General features: G+C 33.9%; 1 protein-coding gene and 1 long non-coding RNA gene across 2 annotated transcripts; one reads left to right on the top strand and one right to left on the bottom strand.

Annotated features, from left to right (window-relative positions):
• The first annotated feature begins 456 nt into the window (after positions 1–456).
• On the top strand, positions 457–4,794 carry LOC127125158 (homeobox-leucine zipper protein HDG11). Its single transcript, XM_051054196.1, has 10 exons — positions 457–628; positions 1,794–1,911; positions 1,997–2,188; positions 2,342–2,800; positions 2,880–2,981; positions 3,080–3,286; positions 3,386–3,566; positions 3,660–3,928; positions 4,018–4,104; positions 4,213–4,794. Exons 1-10 carry the CDS (start codon positions 501–503, stop codon positions 4,558–4,560), a joined length of 2,091 nt encoding a protein of 696 aa, XP_050910153.1. The 5' UTR covers positions 457–500; the 3' UTR covers positions 4,561–4,794.
• A 7,919-nt stretch (positions 4,795–12,713) lies between these two features.
• LOC127125174 (uncharacterized) lies at positions 12,714–14,864 on the bottom strand. The gene is made up of 2 exons (XR_007804635.1): positions 14,339–14,864; positions 12,714–13,396 (listed from the first exon to the last, which is right to left on the bottom strand). It is a non-coding gene; the product is annotated as an uncharacterized LOC127125174 (long non-coding RNA).
• Positions 14,865–17,560: the final 2,696 nt, after the last annotated feature.

Below are 17,560 nucleotides of genomic sequence, written 5' to 3'. Positions count from 1 at the left end.
CAGAAGAGACAAAAAGTGTGGATGCAAAATTTTAAAAGGATCATTCTTTTTTTTGAGAAATTAAAAATAAAATTTGAGATATTTAGGAGGACTACCGACATATTTGACCCTTTGAAAACTTGAGACGACTCCGAAAGTACTTTAACCTAATACCATTAAGATATTGAGTTCAAATTCATAGAATTTTTTTTATAAAAAGATCAATAATACACCTTTAGTGAATAATAATTCCGCCTTTCCAACTTAAAAAAATTTAAATATTTATAAAATGATATTTAAGAATTTAGAGGAAAATCCATGACCACCTAATAATTATATAATTTCCTATTTTTTTATCATATCTTTTTTGTACATTTTTTCTATTTTTAAAGATTAACTCGAAGCTTCTCGAACATTTATTTTTTTGTATATAAACACCCTAAATTCACATATCTCAGACATAAAATAGAGGTAAAAGAAACATATTTTAATATTTATGTGTTTGTATTTTAGGATCTAGCATGTCACAAATGAATCACTTTGAAAGAGGCGTTGGTAGATCTAATGAAGAAGACACTGATAACTCAAATGATGGAAATCAACCATCCTACGCCCGTTTCACGACTCATCAAACATCGATACTTGAAAAGTAATACCCCTTTTTGTTAATTTATATTCATTTTAAATTATTATTTTTCTCTATTTATTGGTTTTATGGGAGCATACTCCATTTTTCATATTAAAATATTTTATGTTTGATTAAAGTTATATTTTGATTGATGAATAACATAGCACTGAAGCATAATGGAATGAAATCAAACAAGGTGGAATGGAACAAAGATTTTATTTTATTATTTTAATATTTTATTTATCTCTGCTGAGGATCGAAATCCGAATCCAAAATATTTTATTTATCTCTGCTGAGGATCGAAACCCGAATCCTTTAGTTCTTTCAGTCCCAATTTTTATCATCCGATGCTTATTAACCACCTATGCTCAATTTTTTGGTTACTTGTTTAATTATTTAATAAAATATTTTTTGATATTTGGCTTTATATCACAAATTACCAAATTTTAGAGTAATTTTATTTGATACGATAATTATATAGTAAAAAATAAAAATAAGGACAATAATAATTATATATTTTTATTACAAATGTATTCTTGATTGTATGTAAGAGTGGAAAAATAAGACAGGTTCGTTGAATCTACAGTGTTTCCGTAATTTTGGCGACCAGTATGCACTCTACTTTGCTCGCTTTATCTAAATCTATTTTTTGACAAGCTTTGACAGATACATATATTAATGGAAGATAATGACTCTTTACCATTTTTAAATTTTTGAGATAACAGACACTATTTTTTTTTATCAGGGCAAGGCAATGCTCTCACCTTACTCTATTTTTAATGAGTTTTTGTGGGATAACCTTTAATCGAGGCGATCATGCCGTTTTCCATTCGTCTTTGTATGCATTTACATATACATGTTTATCTTGATCAATTTTTTTAATCCATTACAACTAAGATCTTTGATTTGTAGTAGAGTCTCAAAATGCTCATTATTTAAATTATGGGATTCGATATGAAACTAATTATTGAGTCGATGCTAATTTTTTATTTTTCAAAGACTGAATTATCTCTTAAAAATGAGTGATTCCGAAAATCTAATATTTCTTTTTTTTTTTAGAAAATTATTTACTAACTCAATTTTTTAAATTTAATTTAACATTTTAAAATATATTTCCCTTCTTTCACATTAAAATTATTATATTTCTCTATGACTAAATAATATGTCCATATTTTTTTTAATATAGATTCTTAGAAGAGGATAGTCATCCAAATGAGGCCCAACGAAATCAATTAGCTAGGGAGACTGGACTTGAGCCCATACAAGTAAAATATTGGTTCCAAAATAGAAGAACTCTAATAAAGGTATTTTTATTTTCACTAATCTCTTATTTTTAGTCCAAATTTATTTCACATATTTGTAATTATTTTACACATTTGTTACATCTAGAATCAAAACAAGAGAGCAAGTAATAATGCTCTTCGTGCTGAGAATGATAATCTTCTTCAAGAAAATCTTAAAATAAAAGAGGCATTAAATGGCATAGCTTGCACAACTTGTGGGGGTCCTCCATTTCCTTATAAAGAGCATGAACTTTACATGCAAAAGATGGGAGAACAAAACAACCGAATTAAAGACGAGGTTAGTAACTTTCGTTCTTTGATCATATTTGTGATTGAACTGATTGAACCATGATTTAAAAGTTTTATATGTTTGATCTAATCTAATGTCTGACTAATTATAAGATAAATTCTTTAAAAATATTTATTTATGAATAAAATTTCACTTTTTTAGGTTGACAAAATGTGGATCCTTATAACAAGGTACGCAAGGAATGAGATATCATTACATGAGTTTGAAGAATCTGTTGCTCAAACAAAAGCATTTGCTAGAAACTTAGAAGTTGAAATTCCACCAAGACAAGAAATTGGTGGAAGTTCAAGTCATAATCACAATCATGGTAGGCTAGTGAATGAGCCAGAACCAATTTGTAACGTGGAAAAATCAATAATATCTCAAATTGCAACTATTGCAATGAATGAATTAGTTATACTTTTGCGTGTGAAAGAACCTTTTTGGATGAATTCTTCTAGTGTGGAAGAAGAGAAATTAACTCTTTCTTATGAACATTATGATCAAGCTTTCCCAAAACAAAATCACTTCAATGGTGACAATGTAGTTAAGGAATCATCAAAGTATACAGCAATTGTCAACATTCCTATCACAGAATTGATTGATATGTTTATAGATAAGGTAAGAATTCACTTTTGACACTCATTTGTTTGTTGATAAATATATTCACAAGAGTATTATTAATAGTTCAACTTTGTAGGAGAAATGGACAATTATATTTCCAACACTTGTTTCAAAATCTGAAATAGTTAAAGTGTTTGAAAATGGATCAATCGAAAATCGAGATGGAGCATTGCAATTGGTAATGTTAATTTTGTATAAAACTTTGTTTATGTTAACCTTATATCGACTATTAACTCTCATAAATTTTTAAAAATTATGGTGTGAATTTTATGTTAGATGCATGAAGAAATGCACATTCTGTCACCTCTTGTGCAAACCCGTGAATTTAACGTCATTCGCTATTGTAAGCAAGTTGATGTTGACGTATGGGTAATAACTGATGTGTCGTATGATTCCTCTCGATCAACAATCACCCCTCTTGCTCGCTCTTGGAAACATCCATCTGGATGCTTGATTAACAAGATATCTACAAATTCTTGCATGGTCAGTATAGTTACATATTTGTGAAACACTTCTACAATCAAACTCTTATGATATTTTATTTATTAGACTACTTCATTTGTTACATGTTTTATTTTTTAGGTTACTTGGATCGAAAACGTTGAAGTGGATGATAAGATTCATACACACAATCTATATAGAAATCTTATTGATACATATGATTTATACGGAGCAAAAAGTTGGGTTAAGGAGCTTCAAAGAATGAGTGAGAAGGCTGCTACTTTCTATGATCCAATTATACATGATCAAGAATCGGCAGGAGGTTACACTTTCACGCATTTATTCTATAAATAATTCATATTTTTTAACCGATAAAATTAATAATTAGTTGTTCGATTAACATTTTATTTTTCAGTTATCCAAACATCCGACGGAAGGATGAGTGTGATGAAGCTTGCTCAACGAATGGTGAAGATGTATTTTGAATGTTTGGCCATGCCAAATAAATTGGAATTTCATAATTTTATTGAAAACAACATTGGAGGCATAAAAATAGCTACCAACAAAAATACAAACGAAGGAAAGCCTAATGGATTGATTGTTCGTGCTACTGCCACACTTATCATTCCTCTATCACCTAATAAAGTTTTTGAGTTCCTAATGGACCATACTAAAAGAAATCAGGTATGTTAATTTGTTTAATAATATTTTATGTAATCTAATTATAGTTTTAATTATTATTGATAATATATTGAGTATATTTATTTTTTCAGTGGGATGTTCTTGCCTATGGGAATCCAGTGCAAGAGATTGGACATATCTCTCATGGACATCCAACAAATTTTATATCTATTATCAAGGTATTTATCATTTATTTAAATATTATATTTTAAATTGTGTACAAAAAATTTAATTTTTGTCACAATAGAACCAAACATAATATAATTTTTTTTTTTGTTTTGGATCAGCCTTCGATACCGGGTATTGATAACCAACTCATGATTCTTCAAGAAAGCTTTGTATCACATGTGGGATCTTATGTTATCTATGCTCCAATAGATTCTACATCTTTAAATTTTGCCATTAATGGTGGAAACCCAAGAGGAATTCATATTCTTTCTTCTGGTTTTGGTGTGTGTTCAAGTAAAAAAGAAGATGAGAGTTCAAAAGATGAATCTTTGTTGACTCTAGCTTGTCAAACTTTGGCAAGTGGTTTAGATGGACCTATGATGTTGACTACACAAGCTGTATCAGATGTCAACAACCTTTTGACCACTACACTTGTTAAAGTCAAGGATGCACTTATGGGGATTTAAAAATTTAGAATAGTAGTTTCTTATTTAGAGAGTCAATAAATTTATTATAGATATGTATAATGTATTTTGACATGATTGGTTTCTCTCGGATAGAATCGGTTTTCATTTTAGGTTTTTGAGAAAGATTATGAACATGTTTCTTGTACTCTTTTTTGAGTGCATGGTTGATTTAATTTTTGGAGGAGTCAAAATTGATTTTAGAAGGTATGCTATTGTCAAGAATTAAAACACTTTTATATATGGTGAAAGTGTAATTTAAAATTCAAACTCTAACTTATCCATATGTCCTTATAGATATCAATTGAATGAGTTATGCATATCTGCTTCTAGTATACTATAATAGTAAATTAACCTTAGAATGTTCATGCAAGAAACTATAACTCTTGAATGTAAATTTACTTTCAAATAAGAAGATATTTGATGATTTTTGTTAACAATTGAGATGACAACACATGAGAATAAGAAAAAGATTAGGATTTCCAAAAAAAAAATCTATAGAAGAGCGAGATACAATATTTTATTTTTTAAATTTCCAACAAAACTAAAATTTTCTCCAAGAAAGATATAAAAGTATGTGGTATACTTAAAATCTATGGATTCAAAGTCTATTCAATAAGCATGTAACTTCAACGTGGATGATGAGAGAATTAAAAGGTCAAATTCTATTTTTTCGGATGATAAATTGTCAGATAAAATGTTTGATACAAAGTGTATGATAAGTTAAATGCATGACAGATAGAATAAGAGCAAAATATAAATAAAAAAAGGAATTGGTAATCCAATTCGGTGCAAAATCTTCTACGTCGGGAGAGTGTTAACCCAGTGAAAGAAAATTCACTCTTAATAGTTAGAAGTACAAATTGGACTAAGTTGAACCATTCCAGTTCAAAGCCTCTTTTCCTAATACTACCAGTGAATTTCTATTCAGGATTCCTTATAGAAAGAATTTCACTCCTAATAGTTAGAATTACAATTTTTCTTACTTGAACTCACTTCGTCCAGTGTCTCTTTCCTAATACTACGCGTTAAGATTCAATTAGGGTTTCCCCTGAATCTGGGACACCTCTCGCTTTCACTCGATCACTCTCCCAAGTGTTTATTCAATTACAAAGATAAAAGATAAGAATGTAATACAACTCAAAAACTCTATTCGGATAATTTAGAATCAACGCCCATGAATAGAGTGTACAAACTACAAAAACAAGACAAACTAAAACTCTTCTACGGAGTAGATATTTTCTCAGAACTTCCGAGTCTTCACAAGGAGATTTCCACCTTATATAACAACGTAAAGTCCAACTAGAAATCCCACTAGGATTTTTATAATGAATTCAGTTGGAACATCCAAAAAGAACATGAGACAAATCTTCAATAATGATGATTGTCTATCTTGAGTGATCCCCTCTGAAAAGAACTTGCAACTGAGTTGATCTTGCAGTCGTTGCCAGAGAGCTTCTGTCAATTTGTCCTTAATTTCAACATGAATGATATGGACAAAACTCTTTCGGAACTGTTATGCATGTTAAGAACTGTTGAGCAGAATCTGAAGTCAAAAGGGAAGTCCATTCTGATGATCGGAAATGGAAAGAAATAGAACAAAAGGCCCACCAAACAGGGTGGTTAAGGGAAACGCAAGGAAGTTTCCAAACCAAAACCCACTGCTCCTACTTTGAATCCTAGTGGAGGCATAACAAAGGACGACGCCTGCTTCCATTGCGGTAAGACCGAACACTAGAAGAGAAACTGCCCAAAGTACCTGGAAGATAAGAAGAATAGAGTAGAGACTTCAACTTCAGGTATTTTTGTTATTGAAATTAATCTATCTACTTATGCATCATGGGTATTAGATACTGGATGCGGTTCTCATATTTGTACAAATGTGCAAGGGCTGAAAAGAAGTAGAGATTTGGCAAAAGGTGAAGTTGACCTATGAATTGGCAATGGAGCAAAGGTTGTTGCTTTAGCCATAGGAACTTATGTATTGACTTTACCTAGTGGTTTAATAATTCAGATAGAGAACTATTATTATGTACCTGGAATTAGCAGGAATATTATGTTTGTTTCTTGTTTGGACAAGTTTGGTTTTTCATTCATAATAAAGAATAATTGTTGATCCATTTATTTGAATGATATATTTTATGCTACTGCACAAATAAATAATGGACTATATATCATTGATCTTGAAATGCCTATTTATAACATTAATACTAAAAGGATGAAACCTAATGAGTTAAATCCAACTTACCTTTGGCATTGTCGATTAGGCCACATAAATGAGAAACGCATTTCCAAACTCCATAAAGATGGACTCTTGGACTCTTTTGATTATGAATCATATGAGACATGCAAATCTTATTTAATTGGAAATATGACAAAGTCTCCATTCACAGGAAAAGGTGAAAGAGTTAATGATCTTTTGGCCCTCATACATACTGATGTATGTGGACCACTGAACATACCAGCCAGAGGAGGTTTTCAGTACTTCATCATATTTATTGATGATTTCAGTAGATATGGTTATATGTATTTAATGAAACACGAATAAGAGTCCTTTTAAAAGTTCAAGGAATTCAAGAATGAAGTACAAAATCAACTAGGTAAGAATATTGAAACTCTTCGATCAGATCGAGGTGGTGAATATTTAAGCCTAGAGTTTGATGACTATCTGAAAGAGTGTGGGATTCTATCCCAACTTACTCCTCCTGAAACACCCCAATGGAACGGTGTATCTGAGAGAAGAAATAAAACCTTATTAGACATGGTCCGATCCATGATGAGTCACGTCGATCTTCCAAACTCCTTTTGGGGACATGCACTATTGACAGCAACTTACACACTTAACAGTGTTCCATCCAAAAAGGTTAAAAAGACACCATATGAGATATGGAGTGGTAAGAAACCACATATGTCTTACATGAAAATTCGGGTTTGCTAAGTTTATGTGAAATGATAAATATCAACTAAGCTTGAGCCCAAATCTGACAAATGCTTATTTGTGGGGTATCCTAAAGAAACAAGAGAGTGTTACTTCTACAATCCTTCTAAGGGCAAAGTGTTTCTCGCTCGAACTGAAGTCTTCCTAGAAACGGATTTTATTTTAAAAGGAATAAGTGGGAGGAAAGTAGAGCTTGAATAAATTCAAGAATCACAAAGAATTGATACACCTATGGAGGAATTAGAGCAGGAAACACAAGTAGTTATGGAAGAGCAACTTGCTCAAGTAGAACAAAACCAGCGTAGGTTAAGCAGGATATGTCACCTACCTGAGAGATATGGATATATCATAACTGATCAAGGTGATGTATTACTCATGGATCAAGATGAGCCTGTGACCTACCAAGAGGCCCTAACTGGTCCTGAGTCTGAGAAGTGGCTAGAATCCATGAATTCTGAAATGGATTCCATGTACACAAACCAGGTTTGGACCTTGGTAGAGCCTCCTGTAGGAGTTAACCCTATAGGATGAAAACGGGTCTTCAAAAAGAAGACTGACATGGATGGTAAGGTACATACCTATAAGGCAAGACTGATTGCAAAAGGATATAAACAAATTCACGGGGGTTGACTATGATGAAACCTTTTCACTAGTTGCAATGCTTTAATCTATTTGGATTTTACTTGCTATCGTTGCATATCATGATTATGAAATATGGAAGATGGATGTCAAAACTACTTTCCTTAATGGGAATCTTCTTAAGGATGTGTACATGACACAACCTGAAGGATTCGACATACCAAAAGAAGCCCAAAAGATATGTAAGTTACAGAGATCAATCTATGGATTGAAGCAACCTTCTAGAAGCTGGAATCTTCATTTTTATGAAACAGTAAAACAATATGGATTCATCAAGAACTAAGATGAGCCTTGTGTCTACAAGAAGGTTAGTGGGAGCATGATCGTCTTCCTGGTATTATATGTAGATGACATATTACTCATTGGAAATGATGTCCATACCCTGTAACAAGTAAAGACTTGGTTGGGGAAATGCGTTTCTATGAAAGACCTAGGTGAAGCAACCTATATATTAGGAATTAGGATCTATAGAGATAGATCACAAAAACTGCTTGCCCTAAGTTAGAGTACATACATAGACAAAGTATTGACACGCTTTAATATGCATGATTCCAAGAAAGGATTCATACCTATGCAACATGGCATGTGTCTATCAAAAACACAATCCCCTTCAACTAAGGAAGAAAGGAATCACATGAATAAGATTCCATATGCATCTGCAATAGGATCTATATTATGTATGCCATGTTATGTACTCGACCATATGTCTTGTATGATTTAAGTGCAACGAGTAGGTACCAATCTGATCCCAGTGATGCTCATTGGGTAGATGTAAAGAATATCCTTAAGTATTTGAGAAGGACTAATGACTCATTCTTGGTAGATAGAGGTTAGGAAAAGCTTGATGTAATTGGATACACCGATGCTAGCTTCCAGACAGATAAGTATGACTTTAGATCACAATCTGGTTATGTGTTCTGCTTAAACGGTGGCGCTGTGAGCTGGAAAAGTTCAAAGTAAGATACAGTTGTTGATTCTACAATCGAGATCGAATATATTGCTACCTCAAGTACAACAAAGGAATATGTTTGGATCAAAAAGTTCATTGGTGAACTTGGCATAGTTCCTAGAATTGTGGATCCCATTGATCTCTATGGTGATAACAATGGTGCTATCGCACAAGCTAAGCATCCTAGATCTAACCAACGATCCAAACATATACTTAGGCGTTATCACCTCATTCGAGAGATAATAGATAGAGGAGATGTGAAAATATACAGAGTGCCTACACTTGAAAATATTGTTGACCCACTGACAAAGCCTCTTGTGCAACACAAGCATGATGGCCATACTAGATCTATGGGTATTAGGGGTATGCCTGATTGACTCTAGTGTTAGGGGAGATTGTTTGTGTAGACCCTAGAGGCCAATATTTTTGGTACTTATATCGAATTATTTATTAATAATAAAAAGGATTTTTCTTTATTATGTTTGTTTAATAAAGTCCCTAGAATATCTAGTCTGTTTAATGTATCAAGTGTGACTTGATCATGATATCCCATTAAACATAAGGAAATTATTCTTAAAGTATCTGTAGTCGAGCTTTATTGTGAAGTGGGATAATATTAAAGCATTAAGATTATTATGTATATAGACTGATGAACACATCTCATGGATCATGGATAAGGAGTTATCAAGTCTTAAACATAGGTATGAATATTAGGAGTAATATTTATACTGGATTGATCCACTATGAGAATACTACATAGAATGTTATGCAAAGTGTCATAATTTATTCTCATGGTGATAATGGTGTATACCACCCTTCGACCTAAAACCACTATGGACCCTAGATGTAGAGTCGAGTGCCTTATTGATGATCAAACATTGTCCGTAACTGGATGACCATAAAGACAGCTGATGGGTACTCCACGGAGCATGCTGAGGGACATGATTGACCTAGATGGAATTTGTCCATCCTACGTAACAAGATAAATGTCTAAGGGCCCAATATTGAATTGGACAAGGATGACACGGTCTATGCCTTGTGTTAAATATAAACATAAGGGCAAAAAGGGTAATTATACACACAAATATTAAAACAAAAAAGGTTTTGTCATATCTATGACATTTTAGTGTCTTGGGTAGCAGTGATGTGTTGCTAGATACCGTTCACTGTTTATTACGTGATTTAATATAATTGTCAATGTCACGAAAACCTACAGGGTCACACACAAAAGGACGGATTGATGAGAGATAGAGTAAATAAGGAACACCGTAAGGTATGGTGCACTTAAGTGAATTATAGAACATCGTAAGGTACGATGCACTTAAGTAGAATACGAAATATGGTAAGGTACCACACACTTAAGTGATTTTTGGTATACCATAAGATATGAGTCACATACACTTAAGTGGGTTTTTTTAGCTTGCAACCCACACAAGTGGTTCTATAAATAGAACCCTTGTGCAGAAGCATTCTACTTGATAAAATTTCGTTTCTCTCTCTCTCCCTCTCACTCAAAGCCTTCATTCATAGCAGCTAGCACTAAGACTGAAGGAACCCGTTCGTGTGGACTGAGTAGAGATGTTGTCATCATTAAACGCTCGTGATCACTCCTTAGATATGCATCAAATGTTTCAATCGCCACAAGAGATAACGACTTCTATCATTGATCATGCCCATTCGTAAGGATCACTAAAGGATTTTTTTTTATTTCCGTTGCATTTTGGATCACAATTTTCCTTCATTAGGCCCTTCACTTGGGGTCCGTGCCACCTTTACTTTGTGGTATAAATTCCATTTCTCTTATGCATTCCAATATACCTTGACCTTTACTTTAAAACTATACATTTTCAGTCACTTGTTACCAAATACTCAATCCTGTGACTTTGGTCATTCATCCCATTCATCTCCATGATGCTTTCATATTCTACCTTCGTTCACTTCATGTGATTTTTGGTATAAGCCCTAGAGGCCAATACTTTTGGTACTTGTATCAAATTATTTATTAATAATAAAAGGTTTTTTCTTTATTATGTTTATTTAATAAAGTCCCTAGAATAATTAGTCTGTTTAATGTATCAAGTATGACTTAATCATGAGATTGCATTAAACATAAGGATATTGTTCTTAAAGTATCCGTAGTCGAGCTTTGTTGTGAAGTGGGATAACATTAAAGCATTAAGACTATTATGTATATAGACAGATGATCACATCTCATGGATCATGGATAAGGAGTTATCAAGTCTTAAACATAGGTATGAACATTAGGAGTAATATTTATACTGGATTGACTCGCTATGAGAATACTACATAGAATGTTATGCAAAGTGTCATAAGTTATTTTCATGGTGATAGTGGTGTATACCACCCTTCGATCTGAAACCACTATGGACCCTAGATGTAGAGTCAAGTGCTTTATTTCTGATCAAACATTGTCCGTAACTGGATGACCATAAAGATAGTTGATGGGTACTCCACGAAGCATGCTGAGGGAAATGAGTGACCTAGATGGAATTTGTCCATCCCGCGTAATAGGATAAATGTCAAGGGCCTAATATTGAACTGGAAAAGGATGACACGATCTATGCCTTGTGTTCAATATAGACATAAGAGAAAAAAAGGGTAATTGTACACACAAGTATTATCACAAAAAGGGATTTGTCATATCACATGACATTTTTGTGTCTTGGGTAGCAATGATGTGTTGCTAGATACCGCTCACTATTTATTATGTTAAATATGTGATTTAATATAATTGTCAATGTCGCAAAAACCCATAGGGTCACACACAAAAGAACTGATTGATGAGAGATAGAGTAAATAAGGAACACCGTAAGGTACGGTGCACTTAAGTGAATTGTAGAACATCGTAAGGTACGATGCACTTAAGTAGAATACGAAATATGGTAAGGTACCACACGCTTAAGTGATTTTTGGTATATCATAAGATATGGGTCACATACACTTAAGTGGGCTTTTTAGCTTGTAGCCCACATAAGTGGTTCTATAAATAGAACCCTTGTGCAGAAGTATTTCATTAGATGAAATTTCGTTTCTCTCTCTCTCTCTCTCACTCACTCAAAGCCTTCATTTGTAGCAACTAGCACTGAAATTGAAGGAATTCGTTCGTGTAGACTTAGTAGATGCGTTGTCACCATTCAATGCTCGTGATCACTCCTTAGATCTGCATCAAAGGTTTAAATCGGCACAAGAGGTAACGATTTCTATCACTGGTCATGCCCATTCCTAAGGATCACTAAAGGAGAATTATTTAATTTCCGTTGCATTTTGGATCACAATTTTCCTTCAGTGATATACCCTATTCTTTGAGCCAAATACATTATCTCTTTGAGCTCCATCTTGTATCTCCTTGTTAACCAAGAGTTATTTGTGCAAGCATATTTCTGATTTTTTTCAAAACTGATATGGTTTGTATGATATTTCAAAATCATTTGCTAACTTCTCATGTTAATACTAACACGGAAAATTTATAATGCAAACACCATACTTCTGACTTTTCTAATTGACCCTAATGGAAAACTATGGTCCAACCATCATTGGTTCACATGTTAATCGACACAATGCCAAGTTCACACTATCATGTATATAGACCAAAACCAAAGCATGATAACCTTCACCATCCAATTCAATTTCAGAATTTCATTGACAACCTTAACAACATGCTAACATTAGGCTCATCATCATTAGGATCAAGTCATGTCAACTCAATCCATTAGTGCACTGCTGCATGCCATGTTCATGCCAAACAACAATCTAGTTCATAATGTAATCATTTCCATTTAATTTGAATTCAAGCAGGCTATTAATGAACAAAGGGCATACATGACATTTAGCCTATTTTCTATGATCAGTACACCACAGAAGAACATCATTACCTTCAATCCATAAATGCTCTCATTTTGTATCCCTTCTACATACCATGTGACCATGACAACAACACACTACTGGCCCACACCACCATCATGTCAGGATCCCTCCAAAACTATCATTAAAGTCCTGATTTGCAATAAACTAATAGCCCTACACTTAACACATTCCATCCATGCCAACATAAACCATTGCCAAAGCAATCAGAATAACCTTAATCTAAAGCATGGCAATGGATATCAATTAGCAAGCCATAACACATTTAGCAACAAAACATGACAAGTACACATATCATGCCATTGTATTTCAGTTCAGCAACAAATACCTCATGACAGTCCTGCAATTCATCATAGTCCACATCATGCATAACAAGCTGGCAGAACAAGGAAAATGATTAAATTGCAGCAAAGCATACATCAAACCATATCCTGCGTCAAACATTCAACAATGGTAGTGTAGCAAGTCAGTAGCATCATACAAATACCATAACAGTTCTAATTATACTAAAACCACCATTAATTCATGAAACTGACTTTGATTTTCATCCATTCATAACTAACTACAATTTATATGGCATTCGATTCAAAACAGGTGAACTAATGTAACAACTGTAAGAATTACTTTTATAAGTTAGTGAATTCAAGCATGATGACCATTCCTGATCCTGATTCTAACTCCAAACAACATCAATCAACATTTTTAGTCCATTATCCTCATTAACACAATTCCAATTTGTACATCATTGCAATTAACATCAAACCTTTTTAACAACTCAATTCTGTAACAGTCCAATTCATAACTAACTGCATGAAATTCACTAACTGATTTTAACAGATCATTTCAATTCACTGACACTCAAACTCTAACTTCCAGCTACATACTACCAACTCTTTGTGAACTTCACTAACCAAAGTCCAAGCTCTAGCCTAACTAACTAACAATCCTAACTGTCACTAACAGAATTTAACAACTTATTTTACTAACTACAAATTAAACACACCTAACTGATACAAACACCTCACTAACTGAAGAGTTAACTATTTAACTACTTTCCTCTCCAAATTCATTAACAGTAACCCCTGCTCTAACTGAGCTACCCGGTTCTGTTATAGATGAGCCCTATAAATTCATACACTCAGCTTCACAGAGATTCAGTGCATATTTCACGATCTCAATTCACTCTCAGATCCCTCTCCCTTTCTCACTCAGAGCTTTCTACCAAAACTCCATTGAAGCTTCAAGAAGAGTAAGCTTGGCCACCTCACCTCACAAGTTCAACCAACATCACAAAATTTAAGAAGAAGAGTTGTGTAGAAGAAGAAGTAGAAGAAGGAAAATTGTATGCAGAGCAAGAACTTGGATTACAGTACTTGGATAATCGCCGTTCTCTGGTATTTTCTTTAGCTTTGTCTTCTTCAGTTTCAACAAACACCGAAGCACATCTTCGCTTCGATGGCTGGTGAAAGTCTCTTTCTTGCTCAATTCTCTTTATTGTAATGTAGGTCGTAGTATAAGGAGCCAAATCCCTATGGTTTGGACTCTATTTCGTTCCCTCATGGCTTTTAATTTCGAATTTGGGATCTAGGGTTCTTATTTGATTTTCTTCGATTTGTGCATTTGGAGAGGAATTGGTGATATCTTGGTCTAGATTAAGGATCAGTGAGTTGAGACGATTCTTGTTATATGTTGTTTTTGGTGATTGAACCTCCGCCTCCGCCGGAGGCGATTTCTGGCACGGTTGAAGGGTGTCTCAAGCCAAGGTTTGAATTGGTGCGCCTCTGAACTTTGTTGGCTTGAAGATCCCTGTTCCATCTCGTCTGTGTTTTGGGTTTTGTCCTCTATGCAATTTGGCCTATAGTTTTTCGGTGTTGCACTGTGCTTTTCAGTTTTACACCCTCCATAGACTGACAGTGATGAGTGGGCCTCTGCTTTGAAGCCCATTTCGAAATCAGCTTCACACTCATGTTGGCATTGCAGGATTTGGGCTTACTTTCATTGTTCTGGGCTTCGCTTGGTTTGGATCTGCGATTTAGATTTGATTTCGAATTATTTGGTATTTTGGATTAGTAGAATTTAATTGAGTTTTTAGGTTAGTTAGCTTATTTAGATATTAAATTAATTAGGTTTAGTTTTATTAATCCACATTAATCACATGATTAGACTAATTAGATTTTAGGGTCAATTAGTTTTTTAATTTTTAGCTTAATTTCTTCATTAGATTTTAGATTTCAATTAGAACTTATTTTTTTTGTTTCAATTGAAATTTAATTAGGTTAGTCAGAAATTACTTAATTTTAGGATTTAGACTAATTTTCAACATTAGGTTAAAATAGTTTTAGAATTTGATTAAACTTTAGGCTATGGTTAGATTTTGATTAGAATTTAATTTGTGCTTGTAATTAGGTATTAATATGAATTGACCATTTTGCCCATTAGGGGTTTATTTTGCCATTTTAACCATGTAAATGCATGTTCCTTTAGAATTAATCTAGACTTAGAATTTCAAATAGTTTTAATCAAGTTTTGGCTAACAAATGCATGTTCCTCTTAGGAATAGCCTATGAATATGATCTTAACCTTTAGATTAGGTTAACTAGTAATTTTCAAGTTAATTCAAACCCTCGATTCAAGTTGATCAAAAGTAATTTTGATCAACTGAATCCTTTCATATGTTATAATCCCATATTCTTTTTAAGTGATCAAAAAACCCATGATCACTTGATAAGACTCTTTTTGTAAGTTATGGAGCTCGAAGCCTCAAGTCAGACTCTCAATCAAGGCACCCCATTCATATCAAGCAGTGGATCATATAAGGCGCATCAAAGGTGGTTCTTCAAGAGCTTGTTAATCAAGGTTAAAATTGTGTGGCATGAGCCTTAAGCAATAGAGAAGGAATGAGATTAGAGAATTCCATTAACTCATTTTGAATATCTTTGGGTACAGGACACATGACCCAGTTGTTCGTCGTATTCTCCTATATTCATAGAATTTAGCACAATTCAAATCATATGATTGGCAAGTCTCTCCCTTCACAAAGCAAGCAGTGCAACAAGCAGAAGACACTATCAACAACTATCAATCATAATTCAAGTTGTATGCCACGAGCCTTAAGAAATAAATAATATTGAGAGTGGAGAATTCTTATCCTTGTCTAGGGTACCCTTGGCTATGAGACGCATGACCCAGTTGCTCAAGGTATCCGCCTTTGTTCATAGACTTTAATGCAATGTGAATTGAATGATTAATAAGGCATTCATCATTACATAGAGCAGCAAAGATTCTTCTCCAACAACTTGAAAGTTAGAATATGAGTGGATGAGAGTGGAGAATAAGTATCCTCATCCTGAATATCTTTGGATATGGGACAAATGACCCAGTTGCTCATCATATTCACCTTTACTCATAGACTTTAGTGTGGTTCATATCCAATGACTGCCCAGTCTCCTTCATACTTCATTATCAATCAATCACCCCTTTTGCCTTAATCATCTTGCTGTTAGCCTCAGTGGGCTAAACTACGAAAGCTCTGACTTTCTTATTGCACGGTGAGAATACGTAGGTCGGAGAATTCAGATTCTCCGCGAGCTACCTTATTTATTGATTCTTCATTATTCATTCATTCAATCAATACCATCTTTTTAAGATCAAATATCATTCTTTCTTGGATTCCATTCATATCCTTTTAGGACGACCTAATGAATGTCCGCTCTATGAACCAAGAGCTATTTGGCTTATTGCCCGACATTTAATTCCTTTGTTTTTAGTTATTCCAATACAGTGATATCATGCCTTAGGCCCCTCAGTTGTTGGTGTACCTTTACTCTTCGGTTCAGAGTTTATTCCTTCATGGATCCAAGATATCATTCTCCTTCGATTTTAAATTGAGTGTTCCCCTACAGTGATACATTGTTCCTTGTACCAATCAATATTTTACCTTGGGTTCCATACTCACCCTTTTAGGATGACCTAATCAATGTCCATCTTTGCATTAAGAGCTTTTTGGATTATTGCCATACATTTAATGCTCTTTGTTTCCAGTTATTCCAATACAGTGATACCATGCCTCGGGCCCCTCACTTGTTGGTTTTCCTGTTTACTCTCTAATTAAAAGCCAATTTGCCTTTATGGATTTCCCATGCTACCATTCTGTTGGTACAAGTTACACTATTCATCATTACAATCATACCCTTTTAGTTGTGTTTGTCTTGTCAGTCCTTGTTGCTTAGGCAAACACTTCCTTATCTTTCCTTTGTTCTCGTGGTTCCACGAACTATGAATGCTCCGATTTTCTCATTGCATAGTGAGAATATGTAGGCACGAGGATATGAATCCTTGGCGAGCACATTTCTAATTATTCCCTTTTCTGCCTTAGGGAACCATTCATATCTTTCATGATTCATCATCTACCTTCAATCATTGAACCACTCACCTTAGTGATGTACCACTTCTTTGAAACCAGATACAATTTTCTTTGGAATTCCATATACACCCTTTTAGGACGACATAATCAATGTCCACCTCTGTGCCAAGAGTTGTTTGGCTTATTGCCAAACATTTAATTCCTTGTTTTCGGCCCAACCATACAGTGATAC

Source organism: Lathyrus oleraceus, chromosome 1 (genome assembly GCF_024323335.1).
Source record: "Lathyrus oleraceus cultivar Zhongwan6 chromosome 1, CAAS_Psat_ZW6_1.0, whole genome shotgun sequence".
Classification (NCBI taxonomy): Eukaryota; Viridiplantae; Streptophyta; class Magnoliopsida; order Fabales; family Fabaceae; genus Lathyrus; species Lathyrus oleraceus.
The sequence above is the reverse complement of the archived record's forward strand: the minus strand, read 5'-3'. Positions and strand labels throughout refer to the sequence as shown.